Source organism: Clavelina lepadiformis, chromosome 8, assembly GCF_947623445.1.
Source record: "Clavelina lepadiformis chromosome 8, kaClaLepa1.1, whole genome shotgun sequence".
Lineage (NCBI taxonomy): Eukaryota > Metazoa > Chordata > Ascidiacea > Aplousobranchia > Clavelinidae > Clavelina > Clavelina lepadiformis.
The window spans coordinates 17758093-17780856 of NC_135247.1; the positions used below are offsets into that span (position 1 = coordinate 17758093).

Sequence of the window (22764 nt, forward strand, 5' to 3'; positions counted from 1 at the left end):
AGGATTTCCTTGTTATGACCTACCAATGATGTCAATGACGCGTGACTTTATTGATCACGTGACAAGCAGCGTGCAACCACGTGGTAATTAAAGATGATGTCATTAAGCAACTAGCAAGAAATATCAGGAAATATGATTACATTAAATGAATGTGTAAAATGTATATTGTAATTTATTATGATAACTTTCAGCGTTCTCTTAAAATTATAAAATTCAGTCTTTGGAAAAGATTTCTTTTATGACATTGTGAAACAAAGCCAAGTTTTTTATAAAAGTGTTTGTCATATACGCGGCCCAGCCCAATCGCATCAAGCGAATATTTGTAAACAACGAAGCTCTTTAGTTAATGACCTTCATGGCCAAGTGTAATGAAAGCTAAAATTTAAAGTAACTAAAAAACTCCAAATCATTGTGGTTAAAATTATGTCGGTCGTAAGCACAAATCAGCACATTTTCAACTTCTCTATAATTTTAACAGTGAGAGGAAAAAAAGAACGAGTTTCTAAATCCAGCCGAATGACGATTTTAACTTCAGCTCCTTCCTATAAAAGCGAACGCATCTCGACGAAATTAATCAGCAAGATATCGCAATCTGCGACATCTCAACAAAAATATTAGAGTATAAGCGTAATTGAAATAAAGCTTATACTGCCTGATTTTTGTTTTTTTGACAGTAAGGAAACGATATTAAATAAGTTTAAACTTAAAATATTTAAATGATTAAATAACGCATTTTTGCAGAAGAACATATAGGTGTGTAAAAACACTTTTTTGAAAAAGCAATAAGTTTTCAAAAACTATACAAAAATGTCCCTCAACATTGCTGTTATTGGAGCTGGTATCATGGGTCTGTCGACTGCTTACAAAGTTATGAAAGACATACCCAATTGCAAGGTAAGTTTAGAACTTCTAATCGTGACAAGAACGCACAAGTTTGTAACAAAATAAACAAATTTAAATTTAAACTACAAACAATATACTTGACAGGTAACTGTCTTCTTCGACAAATGCTCACCTGAAACAACTGGAAATGTGGCAGCTGGCTTCATCTATCCCTATCCATGCGGGCGACCATATGCTGATGGACAAGACGAACCAAAACTCTTCGGATGGTTTGAAAAAACCATGGATTGGTTGAAAGTGCTTTACAAAAATCCTGATGCGTACAAAATGGGTGAGTATAAAAAATTAATATGCAATAAAACAAGAAAGATCTAAACATCATCTTAGAAATCCACAACAACTTGCTATTATTTGTCTTTCTACAGGTATAAACCCAGTGTCTGGTTATATAATGGGCGGGGCAGTTCCCGAATATGCAACAAAACTATTCCCTGATTTTCGGGAAATCGATCCTAAAGCACAATCGGCTTTTATGATTCCTCAACAACCAGGTTATACTTTTACAACATGGCAATGCGATTGCTCCAAGTATTTGCCATGGCTCATGGACCAAATCAAAACCATGGGTAGGTGATAAAGTGGTAAAATAGCGAACATTGAAATATTTCATTTTAAAAATTCTTTTATGTCTCGTTCGAAATGGCAAATTGGCAATTTATACGCCATTATATCATTTAAAGGCGGAAGATTTATACGTCATCACATCAACGCATTCAGCGACTTGAAAGATTTCGATCTTATTGTGAACTGCACTGGTATTAATGCAAATTTCATTACAAATGACAAGAAGATGCAACCTGACAGAGGACAGGTAAATATCCTCAACAATTTTGAATATTCAACATTTATTCGCAATTTGATGAAACCTTAAAATAAAATGCAAAGAAATGGAAACTGCAATGAGACTTGCCTCAAACATTTTATTTTATTTTTCGAAAACTCTTGTTACAAAATTCATTTCCTTTACAGGTGATTGTGGTGAAAGCTCCTTGGATCAACCACTTCTACATTTCTGGAACAGACACTTACATTCTACCTCGTATGGAAGAAGTTGTCCTTGGTGGAACTCACCAAGTTGGTATGATTACCATACAAAGTGTAATTACTTTATTTACATTATGTTACATAGTTATTTTAGTTATTTTAGTTTCATGTTTAAGAGCAAAATCTATTCAATATCGTGTATTCAACAGGTATTTAACAAACTGTATATTTTTTAAATAAAATTTAACCATAAACCAATATCTAACAGGTGATTACAACTTGAAAGAGAATCCTGAAGACACGAAGAAAATCTGGAGAGAATGTCTCAAGATTTGTCCAAGTCTAAAATACGGTGAAATCAAAGAAGTTCGAGTTGGTCTGAGACCTGGAAGAAGTGCAATAAGGTTGGTTACTAACTATACTCTCTATGTAGAATATATTATTATGCCCCCAATATTTTTTATGTAATAAGATGAGCAAAATATGAAAATTTATTTTCTTTAAAGTAATAAATTTTCATGGCATTTTTTAGAATTGAAGTTGAAGAAATGAATCTTGATGGGAAAACTGTTCCAGTCCTGCACAACTACGGACATGGAGGAGCTGGTGTCACTTTTCACTGGGGATGTGCAATTGAAGCAAGTGATGCTCTCCAAACTTATCTGAAGAAAATCAAGAAAACAAAGAAGTCGTCGGAACCGAGCATCAAAGATATTATTCCAATGGTCAATGCAATTTCACTTAGTAAACTATGAGGCAGCCGTATAGGTACAAGCAATGGTAAATGTGTGTAATTTATATGTTAAGTAAATGTTTTTCTTGTACAGTTTCATTCTTTAATTATTTATAACGATGATGCTGCGTAAATATGTCGTCATATTCTTGTCTTAATTATTACTTGTTTTCTGTTGTTTTGAGCCAATTTACACAAATGCTGTTTGTTAAATATTTAGTGTAAAAGTCAATGTTTTGTTTTGTTTGTTCTGTTTGTTTAAATGTTTGAAACATCTTAACGTTTGTAAATAAGGTAATGTTTTGGTAAGCATCTTTCTGTGATATTTATTTTTGCTTTCTTAAGGGGTCACTTCCCAATAAAACGACAATTTTGTGCCGACAACACAGTGATTGTGACCGTGTCGCACTCAATGCGTCATATTAAAAAAAGTAAAAATTTTCCGGTCCAATGCGCATGTGACGTCGATGTGGAGTATTTCGTCGTTGCTTTGACGACAGCTGGTTCCAGGTCTAGGCTAAGTTGTAAATTTTGTGTGGGTTTGAATTTTTGTTTTTTTGGAGTATTTGTCATAAAATGTTAAGCTAAAAACTTGTAATAAAGTTTAGGCAATTGTTATAGAAAACTGAGTACATGGATTTTGTCCAAATTTAGACTGTAGACAGACATAACCTAGGTCTTGTTGCAAGCCAAAATTCAGGGTAGGTTTATGATGTAGTTTTGCGTTGGTAGCTTCTTGATTTAGTGTACTTTGCATTAAAAAGCCTATCTCTTTGAATTGGGACATGACCCCTTAAGCAAATAACAGAAGTTTACTTTAGTACTTAAAATTTAGTTGAAACTAGTTTATAGTTAATACACTACAGAGACGTAGGCGTAGCTAGGTCTCGAAATCAGCTTGATTTTCATCTAGAATACGCTAGCTTGATTTTCATCTAGACTACGCTTGCTTGATTTTCGTCTAGACTACGCTAGCTTGATTTTCATCTAGACTACGCTAGCTTGATTTTCATCTAGACTACCCTAGCTAGATTTTTATCTAGACTACGCTTGCTTGATTTTCATCTAGACTACGCTAGCTACATTTTCATCTTGTCAGATTTGAAAGTCAGGAGAAGATTCCGGAAACACCGACATGGTGGAATCTATCTAGTGATTCGAGAAAAGTGCCATTTTATCTATTTGCATTGCACATTAAGCACAGTTGTCGTGGCCGAGTGGTTAAGGCGACAGACTTGAAATCTGTTAGGCCCTGCCCGCGTAGGTTCGAATCCCGCCGACAACGCCGATATTACTTTTGCAATTTCATATGGATATTCGGAAAAGTGCCATTTTATCTATTTCATTTATGCATTAAGCACAGTTGTCGTGGCCGAGTGGTTAAGGCGACAGACTCGAAATCTGTTGGGCCCTGCCCGCGTAGGTTCGAATCCCGCCGACAACGCCGATATTACTTTTGCAATTTCATATGGATATTCGGAAAAGTGCGATTTTATCTATTTCATCTATGCATTAAGCACAGTTGTCGTGGCCGAGTGGTTAAGGCGACAGACTCGAAATCTGTTGGGCCCTGCCCGCGTAGGTTAGAATCCTGCCGACAATGCAGATATTACTTTTGCAATTTCGTATGGATATTCGGAAATGTGGCATTTTAACTATTTCATCTATGCATTAAGCGCAGTTGTCGTGGCCGAGTGGTTAAGGCGACAGACTCGAAATCTGCTGAGATCTGCTCGCTTAGGTTCGAATCCTGCCGACAACGGGGAATTGGAATCACGCTTCCATAAGTGATTTGCGAAAAGTGCGATTTTATTTAAGTCCTAAAGCAATAAAGTCAAGATGCGCAGAAAGCATAGGGCGGGCGGGGGGAACGTTCAGTGGAAAAACCGGAGAACGTCGACAGACAAGCTGCAGGTTCAAACCAGCGAGCCGCAGAGCGACGAGCCAACAACCGTTTGATGACCATTTGACTGTATAGGCCACCAGCTGGCCAGACTCACGTCTGTAGGCCACCAGCTGGCCAGACTCACGTCTGTAGGCCACCAGCTGGCCAGACTCACGTCTGTAGGCCACCAGCTGGCCAGACTCACGTCTGTGAACTTGATTCGTGCTATTACGCCAGTCAGATAAACTGTAAGTAGAAAATCGTCTATATTATCTTTATATATAGCTTTCACGTTTTTCACGCCTCCATTCGGAGACCAGAACACCCTAGAGCCGCACAAAGCGACTAAGCTTCTGCTTGAGTCTGGCGCCTTAGACCACTCGGCCATCCTGACCTCCATGTTCTGTATGCATCTCCGTTCTTATAATACTTACCACAAAACCAGGAAAAAGCTTAATTTAGCACTAATATCACGGTTGTTTTTCCTCGTGGCTGTATAAAATTCACAGATGCATGCAACGATGTTTAATCGAGCATAAATACAACGAACCAGGCCAAGTTGTTTCATTCTAGTTTTACTTTATGGAAGACGTAGACGATGATGTTAACGGTATGCTCAATTTAGGATGAAACTATGTACAGTTAATTGATAAGATTTTAAAAATATTAAGCCAATCATCTCTGCCAGAAGTCGAACCCGGAACCTCTGGATTAGAAGTCCAGCGCGCTAATCCATTGCGCCACAGAGACAAACTCATAATAACCTTTAACATTTTCACGCTTTAAAAAACAATCCAGCCTAGAAAGTCGGAAAAAATTACTGGATAGAACCGTTTTTGAACTAAGACCTAAGTTTATCAAAGTTAGCATATATGTGAAGTAAAACTTTCCAAAGCTACTGTCAGAAGTGGGATTCGAACCCACGCCTCCATTCGGAGATCAGAACACCCTAGAGCCGCACAAAGCGACTAAGCCTCTGCTTGAGTCTGGCGCCTTAGACCACTCGGCCATCCTGACCTCCATGTTTTGTATGCATTTCCGTTCTGAGTCTGTAGGCCACCAGCTGGCCAGACTCACGTCTGTAGGCCACCAGCTGGCGGGAATATTTAGGAAGCTGTCGGAAGCTGTAAAACAAAGTTGCAAAAGTTGCAAAAACTTGCCCTACTAATCACCTAATCCTAATCCTAATCACTTACCTTATATAATATATATAGATATAGGCATAAGTAAAACTAAAATTTATGAATTTTTTCACGTTAAGGGGTCACTTCCCAATAAAACGACAATTTTGTGCCGGCAACACAGTGATTGTGACCGTGTCGCACTCAATGCGTCATATTAAAAAAAGTAAAAATTTTCCGGTCCAATGCGCATGTGACGTCGATGTGGAGTAGTTTGTCGTTGCTTTGACGACAGCTGGTTCCAGGTCTAGGCTAAGTTGTAAATTTTGTGTGGGTTTGAATTTTTGTTTTTTTGGAGTATTTGTCATAAAATGTTAAGCTAAAAACTTGTTATAAAGTTTAGGCAATTGTTATAGAAAACTGAGTACATGGATTTTGTCCAAATTAAGACTGTAGACAGACATAACCTAGGTCTTGTTGCAAGCCAAAATTCAGGGTAGGTTTATGATGTAGTTTTGCGTTGGTAGCTTCTTGATTTAGTGTACTTTGCATTAAAAAGCCTATCTCTTTGAATTGGGACATGACCCCTTAAGCAGGCCAGTATACTGTGTGCAATAAAATGGTTGAAAGTTTAGCATTTTTTTTGCTTGATCCATAAATCAGTGTTGTGCTGGCTTGGTGGCCCTTGATTGGAGAAATATCTCACAAAACTTGGAAGCGAAATCATGTGGGATGATATATGTGCAGAACAGTTAAATCCATAAAAAAATTTTTGAAAGCAAGACGAGAAAACACATGTGATATTGCTCAGATTGTTTTGGATATTTCATACTCGTTCCACTTTCCTCAAACGTCAAACGTAATTAGATATTTTGAAACCATAGTTTTTATTAGAACATCTGCAACAACATATTACCGGTTTAGCGTCTGCTAGAAAGTGACCTGCAATTAATTATCTTGAATGAAATTCACTCTTCTAATTCTAATTCTAATCTCTTCTTTTCTTCCTGGTCTTCTGTTTTGCGGAAATAGTTCAAAGTCCAGCATAAGATTACATGTTTATATCACGTTTGCCGAGTATTGAAGAATTACTACGCCATAATGTTTTCCTTGCACACACCAAGGAGACACTGTCCATATAACCGAATAGTTCATACGAGCAATAGTTGAAAAACAAATAAAAATTTACCACAACTTCAATGAACTGTGCGAGATTCAAGGATTTATGACTGATCCAAATGCGCATTTGATTATTTGGTACAGACAATTTTTTGAAAACAAATTCTAAAATAAAATGTAATATCTTTGATTGAAGAATTACCATTTATTATATATTAGCCCGCCATTGTCATGCAGATGATGTATGTTAACTTCTTCTTATCTTTATTAATGTGATGGCATGCCGGTTTTAAAACACTGTAATAAGCCAAATATGTTTATAAATCTTTGAAAAGCAATCATCTCTTTAAGATACAAGACCAGGTGACGGCTTGTCATTAATTGCTAATGAAACAAAAAGGTAATTCCCCTAGAAAAAGCACCGAATAATTATGACTTCATCACATTACAAGTTGCTTGAAAATGATGTTTTGATGGTAAGTCGTTGCCTGGCCTGGTAGCCTCAAGGCATATGTGCGCGTTAAGATTTATATACATGAACTGTTAAAAAAATTTTACATGCCTGATTGTAAATGCATTTTACCCTAATTTGCTGTAAATATTACGCTACGGACGGCGTCGCTACCTAAAATTTCAGAATTAACCAATGAAATCGAGTTATGCTTGTCACGTGTTTGCAAAGTACACGAAATGTTGAAAGAACGGCATTGTCATCTGCAGTCTAGAGAACACCTGATCGTGGGAGGTGTAGGCTAGGTTGAAAAGTTAGTAGTTTTATTTCTTTGAACTAGGCTACGTAAATAATGGAAGAATGAGTGTTTAACTGGATATTACAATGCAAAGTTTTAAATCTAGCTGGACTCTATTGACAAAATCACCCTACAGGCTACGAATAATACCAGTACGGTGTAGCAATAGTGGAACCGACTGGAAAGTAAGGCAGTTTTTGACGAGTAATCGTGCGTGCAAAGATTGATGTGATGGTGTAATTTTATAGCAATGAAACAAAAAAATTAGGCATCAGTACACATCACCAGCCCAAAATTTGCGTATGCTCGCTCGACAACTGGTCAAACTGCCACACTTTTCAGTTGGGTACTGTATAGGATTTAGGCCTGAGCCAAACTAGGCTAATCCTATAGACTACAATTTGCTAAGTGAACAGATGAAGTCCTGTAGTACTTGCGTTTTATTGCAGGGAGATTTAAGCCGAAAATATTCACTTCTAGCCTAAGCCTATGTTTTACGCCATGCAAATACTGAAATTCTAATTATTTTCTGCCGCAACTAATTCCTAGGTCTATATTTTAATAAATGATGCTGATTGTAAGGCCATTGGCACTACCCTGCTTATCTGTCCCACTGTTAAGTTACAACTGTCAAGTAATGAAACTAGGCTAAATGGAATTTCACTGTAGGCCTACTTGAAATCTTTGTATGCTTGTTTCTTGTGACACGATTTTATGACACTGCGCCAGAATTGTTTGTTTTTGTACTTGTACAGGTATAGCCTTGGTTAACGATAAATGGCATCTGCAGTAGGTTTTCAGTGCACATTGCCAATATGTAACAAGGAATTTCGTGATATGTCTTTGCGAAGTCATATCAAATGTCATATTAGAAGCAATCTATCTTTGAAGTCTTTGCTGTAAGTAAACTTTTTGATTCATTTTTGTCAAGGTTGATCAGTGATGATGGCTTTTTAAGTCTTGTTTTTGGGGTTTTAGGAAGATGTTTCTATGGAAAGTACATTAAGCAGAATTCCAGTCACACCATTCATTACCACATTGGGTATGTTTAACTTTATGTTGTTCTATTTCTCCGTCTGTTGGTTTGGATATTAACTGTTAAAACAAAAGGAATTTTTCGGTTATATTTGTTGTCTTCATGTGCTTTTTATTCTTTATTGCAGGCAGTTCTCTTATGACTGGAAGAACATATGTCGTGTCAACAGAAAGACAAAAGGCCAAATTTACATCGAAATTTGTGCAAAGGTACTGTATTTTTGTGCAAGAAAATTACTTTGCTGTAAAATACTGACTTACTAATGTTTAATTTTTATGTGAAGGTAATGGGTCAATCAGCAGGAAACGTCAAAAATCTTGAAACTTTGCAAAATGATATCTCAAGCTTGTAATGATCACTAAAATGATGCAGAGAAGTCGTTCTATGCTGTTTTACAGTGTTGTTGAAAAGAACCCTGCGTTATGTTGGCTTTCGTTAACCTTTCTATGTTCAAAATGTTTTTACTACATTTTTTTCTTTTATGAAATCTGACATGACACCATTTCTAAACAAAATTTAAACTTGATTTACCTTGTATTGCACCTATTTCAAATTTAGATGTACAATTACCACACAGCAAAGTATGTGTATGGGTGCAATTCTCTAGTTATCAATTCTGCCTCATCAACATGCAACATTTTAAGGATACATGTACAGTTTAAATCAATGAAAAACGTCAACTTAGTTATATAAATTAGTATTGTTATATTATTTTGAATGTCTCTTGTAAATGCTTTGGTTCTACTTTAAACACCCCTGTTTTTCATGTGATATGATTTACTTCATGATGTGTTTCCCACGTTTATCATTTAGTGGGCATGTGTTTCATGTTAAAAAAGTTTTGTGTAATTCAAATTATGCAAAATAAATTGTGTAAATGTGTTTGAAGGTCTGTTTTCAATTTTAAGTGCAAAAGTTGTGTGCTCGCATTTTAATCACGCAATGAAATTCATATCAAAAATACCACCTAACCATGTAAAATTTACTGCTTTAAACCAACAAATTTTCCATCTTTAGTAAGTAAATATTACAAACCATGCTACGTAGATTTTACAGGTAAACATCGGAACATTTGCGAAAAAAGTAAGTAAAATTTACAATGTTTTTAGAGGAAAATTTACAATAATTTTTGTAAAAACTGCTGCCAAGATTTAAGGGGTAAATTTTACAAGATTTTTTTAACAGTGTAGATTAAGTTTAAACTTTTAAAAACCACAAGTTGTAATGTCAATAAAGATTACCATAGTAACATACGTCTCCTTTTCCTTATGTATAAGAAGCTGTGTATACACATTGACCAGAAGAGGTAATTATGCATCGGAGATGGAAACGCGAACGGAAAATGTTTTGTGATTTTATTGCACGAAATATTGGTGGGCATAAGAGAGCAGAAATAAATGTCACAGAAAAATTAATACAGTAAAAATGCTTTCTATTAAAATGATGAAAACAAAAAACGCAAAATGTGTTCTAACTGAGAAGGAGCATCAAATAAATTGCATTTGCTCAAAGTAGACTGTCGATACAAGGCACTGAAAACGTGATAATTTGTCGAAAAACTCGAACAGCATGATAGTTAAACATATTTAAAGAAAACCAATGAATAAAAATATAGGCTTTGGACCATATTTATAATCTAATGCAGGTGGCATTGCTTTCAGCTGTAGCTATCGAGCTTACGTATAGCTTAGGCTGTAGCTCGTACATGTCTTTGAAGTTCGAGTAACACTTTCTTTGTCTGTGACTTCTTGGTTACCAAGAACGAAATATAACATATATTTAAGCGTGGTTTAGCTTTTTGTTTTGACGCTTATGACGTTATAATAACCACAATTTTCCGATAAATCTTTGACTCTTTCAAAACATTACCATGGTTACGTGCCTGAATGTGAGCACTGTTCTGTTATGTCACATTGCTGTGAGCTGTTGACTCACGAATCGTTAACTTTTTCGACTTTATAGAGAAAAGTTTTCAATACTCAGGAAATCATAACAATAAATCATCACAAATCATTTTTGGCCTATTTCCCGTCGAAACACCGCCCGTTACATAATCACCGCAACCTCAAGCGTGTTGATATTAATGTAACCATGCAGTACATTTACACTTCAGGGCAGAAAATCCCTGTCGTATTTCAACTAAACCACTGAACTTGACGTTTATCGCTCTCGTTATGATCATGACTAAAATTCATTTTATTCTCGCAGTTTGATTGTCAATCAATTTCTTCTTCTGTTATTTTCATCAATTCAGATTATTTTGCGAGTTGCAGTTACTCATCTCACCGAATGCAAACCTTTCACAAAAGTAAACATTTTTGTGGCAAGTTGAATAAAGACCATTGCGTGAAAAATCTCTTGTAGACACAAGAATATTTATTCAGAATTATTGCTTGTGACGTCATAATACTTATCGATTATGACGACAATGTTATTATAGCAAAAAGATGTGTTTTATAGTGATCAGCTGACACGATGATCAAAATGGGGATTTCTTCTGTAGTTATGGAAACTCTTCAGTTTCCCATTGTTATGGCTTAAAAAACACCTTTTCGAGTGAATTTTGCCGTGACGTAACGTTTCTTATTTCTAACGTTGCCAGTATTTTAATGACGTGTAAAAAGAGTTGTGGTTTTTATGTGGTTTGCACTTACACCGCATGACACCGCAAGGCAAATTATGCTCTAAGTATTTTTCGTTATAAGACGTTATCGATCAAGTAAACGATGCAAGATATACCCGACTGTATTGTTTTAGCTTAACTATGATTTTGTGTAATAAGTGATTTGTTATAAAAAAAATTTTATGATGAGCCGTTTTAAAATTCTATGTCAATAACATTTCAAGTACATTGTGTGTAGCGATTTTGCTTCTTTACATAAAAGGAAATACTATTTAAAATTATCACATGCACATAGAAAACCAGTTCATTTTGAAACTATTTGTTTAAAAACAGCGAGATGAGCTCAAATAAACGTCATGCTTGGTTAAATGGGTTTGTCCAATGTGAAGGGTTCAATTTCTTTAATTGTGCAGTGAAATGACGTTTTGAAATTTCTCTTTTGCCATTAAGTTTTAAACCACGAATTTATACTGCACCCGGTTTGAAATTCAGACAAAGGCGATTTCCAAAATCATACGCCATTAATTGAAAACTAAAGACACGACATAGACATATAAATCAATATATGAGATGAAATTGTGAGAATTATACAAGCATAATAATAGCGATATCTGCGATATGTGTTGAATGAATATCACAATGTTCAAGGTAAAACATTTCGTGCTTGATTTCCCAACTTTTTTATTGACACTTCAAACAAGCTCAACAAATTGGTCAAAACAGTACAAAATAATGCAGATTCATTGTGAAATTTTTCTTTTTTTTTACTAAAACTTACAAAACGTTTTCAGACAAATATCGCAAGAGAGAAAATGGGATGCACCACAGTAAAACGTTTACCCCCAAAACAACGAAATGTTTTTATGAACAATTAATTATCTACGATTCATAGCAAAAGCGCTTTAATTTCATAAAAAATACTCAAGCACATAACCATGGAAAATCGTATTGTTTTGACTTCAAATAAATTTTAACAAGTGGGTCTATAAAAAGTTAAACTGAACGCTTTTTCGCTGAGGGCTATATTTCATGGACTTATGCGCGATATCAGACATAATATGACGTACAACGAAAAACTTTCAGACAAAACGAAAATATATTTTTGCGAAATCATGATGAAAACGCATTTTCATGAGCCTTGACCAAAGTTATAAAACCGTGCCCATAACCTACCATAAAAAGCTTGATTAAAATTTAGATTATTCAGGCTACAACCATCAATAGATGGCCATCGTGACATTGCACTTGACCACATATCGGCATATTTAACTTCCCGAATAAATGTGTTAATTTTTGGGTTTGGCTTAAACTCTATCGCATTAAAAAACACAGCTTTAAGGGCTGTTAAAAAGCCTAAAGTAGGTTTTGCAAAGTTATTTCGTTATCTTAATAAACAAGTTCAGAGAATAACATAGCTGGGCGACCCAAGCTAGCTATGACCTCATTTAAACTTTGGTTATTTTGTGTTCTCTTAAACTTTGCAGTTTGAATACTATAACAAAACAAAATGGCAACGATTGCATTTAATCACCTTACGGGATGGTTGGCACAGCCGCAGATTGAAGGTGTGTCATGGTAAAAAACATTCTTAGAAACCACCTCAGCTTGCTTTGATTTGAGCATTTCCAAACATGAAATACACTAATCGTAACTCGTGATTGCCGTGTTATTATAGGTCACGTGAAACTGAATTTATCAAAACATTGGTAAAACATCATGCATATAGGGTAAAAACATAAAAGTTTTTTGATGCAAAATTTTGTAAACAAATCCCTTTTTAATAAGACTAAATTTGAGTATTTGTCTATCGTTATATTCTATTTAAGTCAACAATCGGCAAGCCACGAGAACTTCACAGCCGTGTACGCCAGTTGGTGACACCACGCGTCCTAGTTCCGGACACTTTAAAGAGAAATCGTTGACGCTTCCGTCGGCTTGACGTTGACGCTTCCGGGAAAGCGCACTCGGGTATCGCTAAAACCCGCGCGAAAGTAGCAGAAAGATTCTTTTGGCCCGGGTGGCAACAAGATGTTACACGGGTAATCAATGTACTGTACGACCTGTACTTGTGCATTTTGCTGTGGCTACTAGCTGGTAGCTACTCTACATATACTCGTCCAGTAAAAGTATTGGGTTAAATGTGTAGATTGAGAAAATTGAATCAGGTCATTACCACGACGGCAACCGTCGTTACAACACAAAGTAAGACAAGGTTTTGCGCAAACAAGCTTTCGATGTAAATGAAACATGACGCCGTAAAAAAGTTAATAGCCAAAAATTACAAATTCACTTGCTTTATACGGCATATAATATATACTAGAATAATTCCTTTTAAAAGTAACAGCCATCGTCGCAAAAAACACATCTACAAATACTTCTGTTGTTTTAGAACGATTGTCATTGTTCAGTTCATTCTTTAAAAATAAAATGTAAACATATTTGACGATATCACCTTACTCGTTTTAACAAATAAAGTATGATAATATCGTTTATCTCAATTCATGTTATTATCCGTTTAAATCGGTAAAGTGCTAACGCATACCTTGAGGCTACGACGCCAGGCTACTGCTTATAATTTGTCAATGGCTTTTCGATTAAGGGGTGATTCCCCTGCAAAAAGCACCAAATAGTAATGCGCGTCTAGTCCTGGCTCACCAATCATTTGTGTACACAGCTGTCATAGACAAAACATCCGCTTACCGACAAAGCGCGCTTACTGAAGTCACCTCATAATGACAATGCCGATTACGACTTTAATTTCTCTCCCATGGCGAATCTTGTGGTTAGCGGGTTTAAGCACCGTGTAGTTGAATTAAAAAGCTCAGTATTTGCTTGATATTTACCTGGAATCGCGTGTTGTTCTGGTCGCGATGGCGGCAAAAATAAGAAGGTTCTTGTTGCAACTAATATCATTAGTACCTCCTTCTGTACTTCAAACACTTTAAATAAGATCAAGCGTCTGCTTTGTCAAAAAAACAAGGTTGTTTGCGTAGATTGTGCTCTAATCAACCGAGACCGTGGCAAGAGTTACATTTGCGTCATAATTCAAATACCGTGAAGAAATTTCCAAGTTAATCTGAAAATGTCAATCACAATAGTTTACAACGGACTAATTTATAAAATAAATGTGCTTGGATTAGAAAAGAAAACGCTGTCACAAACTTCTACAACAGATAGAAGTAAAACTGTTAAAATGTACAGTTAGTATCGTGTTAAACGCAACAAACATAGTGTAAGGTTCAAGTTATATCGCAGCCAACGTTAATTAAAATGCTATTGTTTAATACGATAAAAAACGATGTTATCAAAATACGATGATATCAAAACATGCCTTGTCAATAGAATCTCTCAATCAGAAGTTTGAGAATCGCGCACGAAAATTCTTTCCTTGAGCGTCGTGATGTTCATTGTCGTGACAAACAGCGCTATGTTTAGGCTGGTTATTTCTCTCCGTTTATTCTCGGATACGACTATGACTATAATTTCCTGTTTAAACGCCGGGTGGTGTTGGGATTTACTTACTTTAGATTTAGACTAGTTTTGGTCAATAGGGCGAAAGGGAATTTTAAAACGTTCTCCCACGTTTTAAATTAAGAAGCTAAAAATGCTTCGCGTTAGACACATCCTTAACTATGTCATGCTGCCTTGAAATAAATATATGAGTAATAATAACTGGCTTCGTCCGGTATTCAACTTCATTAATTTCTGAAAAACTGTAAACGTAATAGTTCTGACAAAAACGCATATAACGCAAGGTAACGTCTTTCAAAACATCACCGACATTCAATTTTAAAAACGGTTTATCATAAAAAAGCAAAGTGAAAGCTAAAATTTTCACACAAAGTTATAACTGGGCCAAAACGAAATCGCCGTTCACCACTTTGTTGAGAGTCAAATGCAGAGCTTTGTAGCAAGCACGGAACATTGAACGCGCTTCGCTGGAGCGGCCATCGCCCTGATAACGTTCTCCTCCCTGGGTTGATTAGATCGGTGTGCCACATGCTAGAATGGTAAGAGTGGCTGACATTGATATGTTTTTAGTCTGGATGTGGCTGGCTGGGGAAAGAGGTTGTTTTTCTTTTTACTCATGAACGAGTATTTTAGTAGACACCCCAACTAGCGGTTAAACGTTTGTGCGTTGTTTCCATGTCATTAAAAGGTGGGATTGACTGTGTAAGTGACTGCAGTAAGAAGAAAAGCCCGGTTGTTGAAGCAGCCGTTACCTCGATAAGAACCTGGCAGTGTACGAAAGTCTTATTAGTTGCTAATGCAAACTTTTATATAAGATCTTTGATTTGATTTAAAAGGAAAGTTTTATGCCATAAACTTTTTGGCATAAAGTATAACATAAAGTATCGCAAAAACTCATTTTATGTTCAAAATACGAAAATTCCCGAAACTAATGTTGTTGATGAGCCAGTGACTTTATGTCATAAAGCGCATAACCACGTAAAGTTTTATTCCTAGAAAAGCAATCGTTACTTGATTTATAGAATACCGACAATCCTCCCGCTTAACGAGTCTTTGCTTTTCTAATGACGCAATCACAAACAAGTTTGCACAAACAAGAAACTCTTCTGATGTTGGAAAGAAATTAAGATCATGCGTTGCAAACTAAGTCATTGTGCACGTGATAAAAACGTTGAAAAAATTGTTTTTTTTACGTCCAACTTGAGCTATTTCAAAGTATTTCGATAAGTTTCTACAAAGAATGTATTCACTTTAGGATTTGCATCCAAAGTAGGGGAATTTGCTCAGAAAGGTGAAAATAACAAAGTTTAAAATTAAAGAGGAAGGTATCTTTTTCGTCAGCCGTTCAAATATTTATTTAATGACACATTTCTTTGTCACATAGTGACGTTTTCCTTATCATCGGTAAACAAGTTGAAGTCATGACCGCTATTGCAAAACAACTATTCCTGTGCCTGTGTGCTTTTCATGTAAATGTTTTCCTCGACTAACCGGAACAAGTTTTACTTTTAACGAAACGACAACAAATAGAAACAAAAGACCGTAAAAAATTCTATTTTCGACGTCACCTGCTGCGATCGCTTGATCAAAAATGAAGTGCTCAAATGCTCAAATTTATGATCGTTAAACCACAACACATTTATTTGTGCGCTTTCGCATGCATCATGATAAACTGTCAAACCTGTATTTAAAACTCTCTACATCTGTGCAAACTGTTGGTGATTAAATTAGGAAAACTGAAATTCCTTGAAAGGTCAGTTTGTTTCCCGTTAAAATAAATCTCTATGGGAACAAACATAACAAATACATGTGGTTAATGTCGTCATGACTGATGAGGTCACCAACAACGTCATATAGCTCAAAGCTAACCTATTAAGAATGTGGAACATTTTGTAAAATTTTCCACTGTTTTGACTTCAAGTCAACTATATATAAAGGAAAACGACACGCAAAGAACATTTCGTCATTAGCATGTTAGCATGTAGGGGACTGACATCTGGAACAAGACAGAGAAACATCGAGCATACAGTCCACCAACTGCATGTAATGCCTCGATGAATGCAGGCTTTAAATTCATGGGCGACTACGCTAAATATGGATACAGCTATAACAAGAAGTGTGACCTTCATGACTTAACAAAAAATATGAATTTAACATCTCTGTATAAACAAAGTTATAAAAATTGAAAGCTAACAAGGAAATCGCAATAATGGATTTACTCATTGAAGAAACCGCAAAGCATTTGAACGGATATTACCGATCGAACTGTTCATTACAAATGAAACAGATCTTGAGCAATGATGAAGTAGCAGAATTTAGAAGAAAAAAAGCCAATACAGAATTTCAAGGAAACTAAAATTTATTTGTCATTTATTTTTCTGTATTTTCGAAATGTTTCATACAATCGTTTGCCAGTTTATTGCTCGTAACTTGTCTGCCCATAGACATCAGTGCAGACATTTGCAGAGATCTTTTGACAACGTAATAAAACGTAAAAGCACTTTACATTACTGGATGGTGGAACATGAACAACCGAAACTCGTTGGAAATGTTTTATTCCAAATTCGTTAATCCTCGTTTATTTTAAAGCAGAGGAGTTTTCTCCCATACAATGTCATTGCGCAAGTCAAACAATTAGTCATCATTGTCTGGAAATCCGTGTTACAGGAATTTAGGTGATACAAGCGATACAACTACACTGCACGGTAAAGTAAAAACGAAAAACAAGTTTTGCGATTGAATTATATCAAGCTTATTGTACTAACTTGTCTAGGATTAAACGAAAACGTGACCAGAGTTCGAAACTGCGTCAAATTCTCGGTCGAATGAGACCAAGGATCTCTCACAGTTCCCAAATCAAAAAAATGTGTTTTTTAAATGATTAAGTATAAGATTTACATAAATGACGTAACTGGACCCTGTGCACGGGTAATGATACATAGCAATGTTGAACACCACAGTTTGTGGCTTGATTCTCACAAAAACCTGTGTTTTATCGTCTCTGTTTATGTATATTATATTAATCGACGTCTTCTGGTTGTATGCTGAGTACGTGGTGATCGGCTTACTGCCAGAGAAGCAGGCCAAAAATGGTACGTCATGAAAGATTGTTGTTGCGCATTTCAAGCTTTTTCGTAGGTATGAGAAGTCAAGGTTTAGTGATTCGGCTGCTCAACAACAGTGAAACCTGACAAAGTTGCGGTCACAGAAACGCACGTAGTTGGGTTTGTGTTTTGAAGGAATTGACGTGTTATCGCAAATATGTGGTTTCACCAAACAAACGTAGAGCAAAAAACTAATCCACGCACGAGTTTGTTCTCGACAAACAAAAATATCACAGGCACATAGAAAACAGCGAATGAAAATGTTATTTGCCATAAGTGTTTTGACAAAAACTTTAAATTATGAGTTACTAATACACAAGGTCATAATTTACAGAAATTTTTTTTATCCAAACTAAACTGGTACTGATTGCATCAAGTGCAAGAATACTCTAAACCAATAGTTTAAAATACAAATCGGCATTGGTTTTAATTTGATCTGTACAATAATTATCTTCTGATAGATTGATACGACATTGGTTTAGGTTTTTTTCAGTTAGACATGAAACAATAATTACATTTGTTAAGGGGTTAAAGAGCAAAAGAGTTCAGATATTAAAGATCAAAAAAACGCATTGGCTTTATACAACGTATGAAATACAAACGATATTGAAACCATATTTAACGTGAAGAGTAACAAGACACTCACAGCCAATACATTGTAGCGCTTTTAAAATAACGAGGTCACGTCACGGTTTCACGCTTCGACAAATATCATGTTGTTCCAAACTTTTCTTGTAAATTTTGTTGCGACTGTGAATGGGTAAGATGACGTGGTCATATAGTTTTTGGGGACTGAAATAACCAATAAAGGTATATAACATACATGATACTTGAAATGTCTAAAGCGCTGACAAAGCGAGCGCCAAATAAGCCAGAATACATTTTGAAAATAATTTAGGCGGATATAGATGTAAGCAATACAGTAGTTTTGATATTTTGTAGCAATTAAATATTTGTTTGAGGTTAAACAGAAAACTTATAATGTCTAATATTGATCAAACAATCAGGATTAGCGTTTTCAGCAATATCGTCTAGAAAAACTAGAGCTGAAATGGTTTCGAAATTTTCATTTTCACGCATGAACAATGAACCATTCTCCTGAAAGTACTTAAACAACAAGTTGACCCGGTGGCAGAAAACACATCAACCCCGAGTAATAGGGATAGTGACGACACAAAGTTTGTCAAAACAGGAAGATCCAGACTTTTCAAACAAAAAAAATGTATTTCTTTGTGCTTCGGCAGGAAAGAAACAAAACCTTCGTATAACCAGGATAAGGCCGTTGGCACAAACAGCAAGATTTCTGACGTAGGTGACAGAAATACGAAGCAACGATTAAAATGAAGTAGATTCTAAAAACAGCTACAAAGGGACTTTTACATCGAGCCTGTCTCTATAAAAGCAAACGCATTTCGGGAAAGGTAGTTAGTGACATATCGCTTACTGTGGTATCAGATCAAAGTACAAGTAAGCGGTCACTAACGCTTGTGCTGATTGACTGAAGATATTTAGTGAAATTTTCGGCAAAGAACGATATCGTGAACGAAGCTTAAGTAAAAAGTCTCTGATCATTTTTTTGGGTTTTCGCAGAAACATCAATTAGTTACAAAAGTTATCAATAGTGGTCGTATTTTTTAAAAAATAAAAAAAATGTCCCTTAACATCGCTGTTATTGGAGCTGGTATCATGGGTCTGTCGACTGCTTACAAAGTTATGAAAGACATACCCAATTGCAAGGTAAGTCACTGACATTTTCAAACGTTTGATGATTTAGTAGCAGCGAAAAGGTTCATCATACTTTGGGAATTTTGGTTACAAGTTAAACTCAAAGTTAACATTAACACAAAGTTATTTAACAGGTAACCGTCTTCTTTGACAAATGCTCACCTGAAACGACTGGAAATGTGGCAGCTGGTTTCATCTATCCCTATCCATGCGGACGACCATATGCTGATGGACAAGATGAACCAAAACTCTTCGGATGGTTTGAAAAGACCATGGATTGGTTGAAAATGCTTTACAAAAATCCCGATGCGTACAAAATGGGTGAGTATATTGCTATGATCTCCACTAAACAAACTATAATATATGAAATTAAAAAGGTTTAATTTCTACAGGTATTAACCCAGTGTCTGGTTATATTATGGGCGGGGCAGTTCCTGAATATGCAACAAAATTATTTCCTGATTTTCGGGAAATCGATCCAAAAGCACAATCGGCTTTTATGATTCCTCAACAACCAGGTTATACTTTTACAACATGGCAATGTGATTGCTCCAAGTATTTGCCATGGCTCATGGATCAAATCAAAGCCATGGGTAAGTGTGAAAATGAATCAGTTTGCTAAAGTAACTAACCATGAACTACATTTGCGATTCCTTCATTAATATATGTTTGGTGTATAGGAGGGCGATTTATACGTCACCATATCAACGCATTTACCGATTTGAAAGATTTCGATCTTATTGTGAACTGCACTGGTATTAATGCAAACTTCATTACAAATGACAAGAAGATGCAACCTGACAGAGGACAGGTGAATTTTCAACCAAGCTTAAATTTTGTTGAGAAAAATTGAAATTAACTTTAATTATTCAACCAGATTCCATAATTTAAACAAAAGTGTTTGTAAATTTTAAAGTAACATTTCCTCTGGTTTATTTACAGGTGATTGTGGTAAAAGCTCCTTGGATCAACCACTTCTACATTTCTGGAACAGACACTTACATTCTACCTCGTATGGAAGAAGTTGTCCTTGGTGGGACTCACCAAGTTGGTACGGTTGCAAGTGAATTGTTTTTTCAGAGCTAAAATGAGCATAAATATGTTTTACTCATTTAAAAATGAAGTATTAGCACGAACCAGTTGATCACTGTCGTATAAAACAGGTGATTACAACTTACGTACCAACGTACTACTCATCTAACATTTATTATCATTAGCTGAAAGCCTACGAAATTTCTCAAGTTATTCATGTTCTCTTGTGGTAACAGGTGATTACAATTTGAAAGAAAATCCTGAAGACACAAAAAAGATCTGGAGAGAATGTCTCAAGATTTGTCCAAGTCTGAAATACGGTGAAATAAAAGAAGTTTGAGTTGGTCTGAGACCGGGGAGAAGTGCAATAAGGTTTGTAAAGAGCATGACCTGTTTGTGGGATCTGCATCGTTAGTCAAGTGAAAAAGGTCGCTCAACTTTTAATCTAACCCTGTACATACCATGTTGGTTTTTTAGAATTGAAGTTGAGGAAATGAATCTTGATGGGAAAACTGTTCCAGTTCTGCACAACTACGGACATGGAGGAGCTGGTGTCACTTTTCACTGGGGATGTGCAATTGAAGCAAGTGATGCTCTCCAAACTTATCTGAAGAAAACAAAGAATTCATCGCAGCTGAGCATCAAAGATATTATTCCAATGGTTAATGCTGCCACGTTGAGCTGTCAGAGCAAATTGTAACAAACAAATTCTCGATCAAGCAGTGACGACCTTGTTTATATCGGTCGTTGCGACAAGACTCATTTAAATATAACCTTTGCAACGTGTAATTCTCTGTACATTTTGTCTTCTTGATGCTGTGCAATTTTTTTATCAACTTGTTATTTTCTACACACTGTTGCTTCGACGAGCCGATTTCGGCAAACCTTATTTCTTAAATATCACATGTGAGACGAATCTTCTAAGTTAGCATGTACATAAACAAGTTCTTGTTGTATATTTTCTTTCTGAGATATTTATTTCTGCTTTTTATGCAAACCAATGCTATGCGCTGTAATAAAAATTAATCTTTTACATTCGTGTGTTCAGATGGCGTATTGATAATTCCGAAAACCAAATCAAAGCAATGAGTTTAATGGAATTGACATGAATTAATACAAACAAAGCTTTATACCAAATAAAAATATTTACAGCGACAATCAATTGCTCCCTTGTGCTGTTTTTGAGGTTAAATACATAAAAAACAAATCAACCTGTCATCAACTTATCATAATGTTCAGATAAACAAATAAACAGATGTGCAAAACATTAGCGTAATGTTTCGTAATAAAGTGTTCGTTCTGCAGCACTTGTTGTCGCCAAAAAGGCAGCAATCAAAAAGTATTTGTTCTTGTCAATGATGTTAGTAGCATCCTGACGATCTTGACTTGATTGTGTGATGACAAATATTTGATTCCAATACAACCTTTCACCTTAACATCTGGTTTAGGCGGTCTAATGCAAAGAATAGCCTGAATGCCGTTTATGACCTTCCTAATCCAATGCCAAAATGGTAATAATGAAAAATGTTATTAACTACAGTACTTATAACTAATATAACACTAATAACTGTGAGTCAACTGATATTTGTAACTTTGCAGTAAGAAAAATTTTAATACTTTTGTAGCTAAAACGCTGGATTTAAGTAAGATGTGTTATTTCGCAATAAAAAACGTCATAAATTAAGATACACTTAAATTGTGTTATCATATTTTCTATTTTTATGCTTATTATTCCGGAACTGATTTTGCACATTAGCATGACTTGTTGAATAGGCTACAAGCATCAAGTTCTGCAACTTGCAAACTAGACTTTGAGATCCCGTCATACGATTATGGCGTCATATATCAGATTTAGAACAAACACAATCAAAAATATGACCTGGTTTTACCAAGCGCTTATACCAATTTAAACAAGACCGTTGGCTTTGAATATGGCTAATGGGTGTGTTTACGGGTCGACGTTACAACATTTCTAATAAATTGAAACTTTCCCGGACAGATAAATTTCTCGTTACACCGTTGACACATGATCGTCTGTTTGCTTTCCAGGCTTGGCTGTAACATTAACATCTTTGCCCTAAACCACAAAAATAAAATGTTGCACGCAACAATCTTTTTGTACCTGGTAAAACTAACCGCAAAGTTACTATTCTGGGAAATGCTGGGGTTACCAGGAATCTATAGGACAATAAATTAATGTATTACGTAAACTAACAAAGCATCAAATCACGAAGGCGCATCTGTTTCTCCTAAACGTTGTTGTCCAATCAAGTAAACGT

The 22764-nt window shown here is 35.7% G+C and overlaps 1 protein-coding gene, 1 long non-coding RNA gene, 3 other non-coding genes and 1 pseudogene across 6 annotated transcripts; 4 read left to right on the plus strand and 2 right to left on the minus strand.

Moving 5' to 3' along the window:
- The first annotated feature begins 727 nt into the window (after positions 1-727).
- On the plus strand, positions 728-3148 carry LOC143468753 (D-aspartate oxidase-like). Its single transcript, XM_076966127.1, has 7 exons — positions 728-894; positions 988-1174; positions 1269-1469; positions 1584-1714; positions 1873-1981; positions 2156-2291; positions 2420-3148. Exons 1-7 carry the CDS (start codon positions 808-810, stop codon positions 2640-2642), a joined length of 1074 nt encoding a protein of 357 aa, XP_076822242.1. The 5' UTR covers positions 728-807; the 3' UTR covers positions 2643-3148.
- An 834-nt stretch (positions 3149-3982) lies between these two features.
- Positions 3983-4064, plus strand: Trnas-cga (transfer RNA serine (anticodon CGA)). The gene has a single exon. It is a non-coding gene; the product is annotated as a tRNA-Ser (tRNA).
- Positions 4065-5181: 1117 nt separating this feature from the next.
- Trnar-ucu (transfer RNA arginine (anticodon UCU)) lies at positions 5182-5255 on the minus strand. Its single transcript has one exon. It is a non-coding gene; the product is annotated as a tRNA-Arg (tRNA).
- A 149-nt stretch (positions 5256-5404) lies between these two features.
- Positions 5405-5522, minus strand: Trnal-caa (transfer RNA leucine (anticodon CAA)). Its single transcript has 2 exons — positions 5485-5522; positions 5405-5450 (listed from the first exon to the last, which is right to left on the minus strand). It is a non-coding gene; the product is annotated as a tRNA-Leu (tRNA).
- A 1927-nt stretch (positions 5523-7449) lies between these two features.
- Positions 7450-9412, plus strand: LOC143468754 (uncharacterized). Its single transcript, XR_013119022.1, has 4 exons — positions 7450-8393; positions 8473-8536; positions 8658-8739; positions 8814-9412. It is a non-coding gene; the product is annotated as an uncharacterized LOC143468754 (long non-coding RNA).
- Positions 9413-19173: 9761 nt separating this feature from the next.
- Positions 19174-21518, plus strand: LOC143468752 (D-aspartate oxidase-like; annotated as a pseudogene). The gene is made up of 7 exons (XR_013119021.1): positions 19174-19465; positions 19588-19774; positions 19846-20046; positions 20134-20264; positions 20396-20504; positions 20722-20857; positions 20963-21518. The product of XR_013119021.1 is annotated as a D-aspartate oxidase-like (transcript).
- Positions 21519-22764: the final 1246 nt, after the last annotated feature.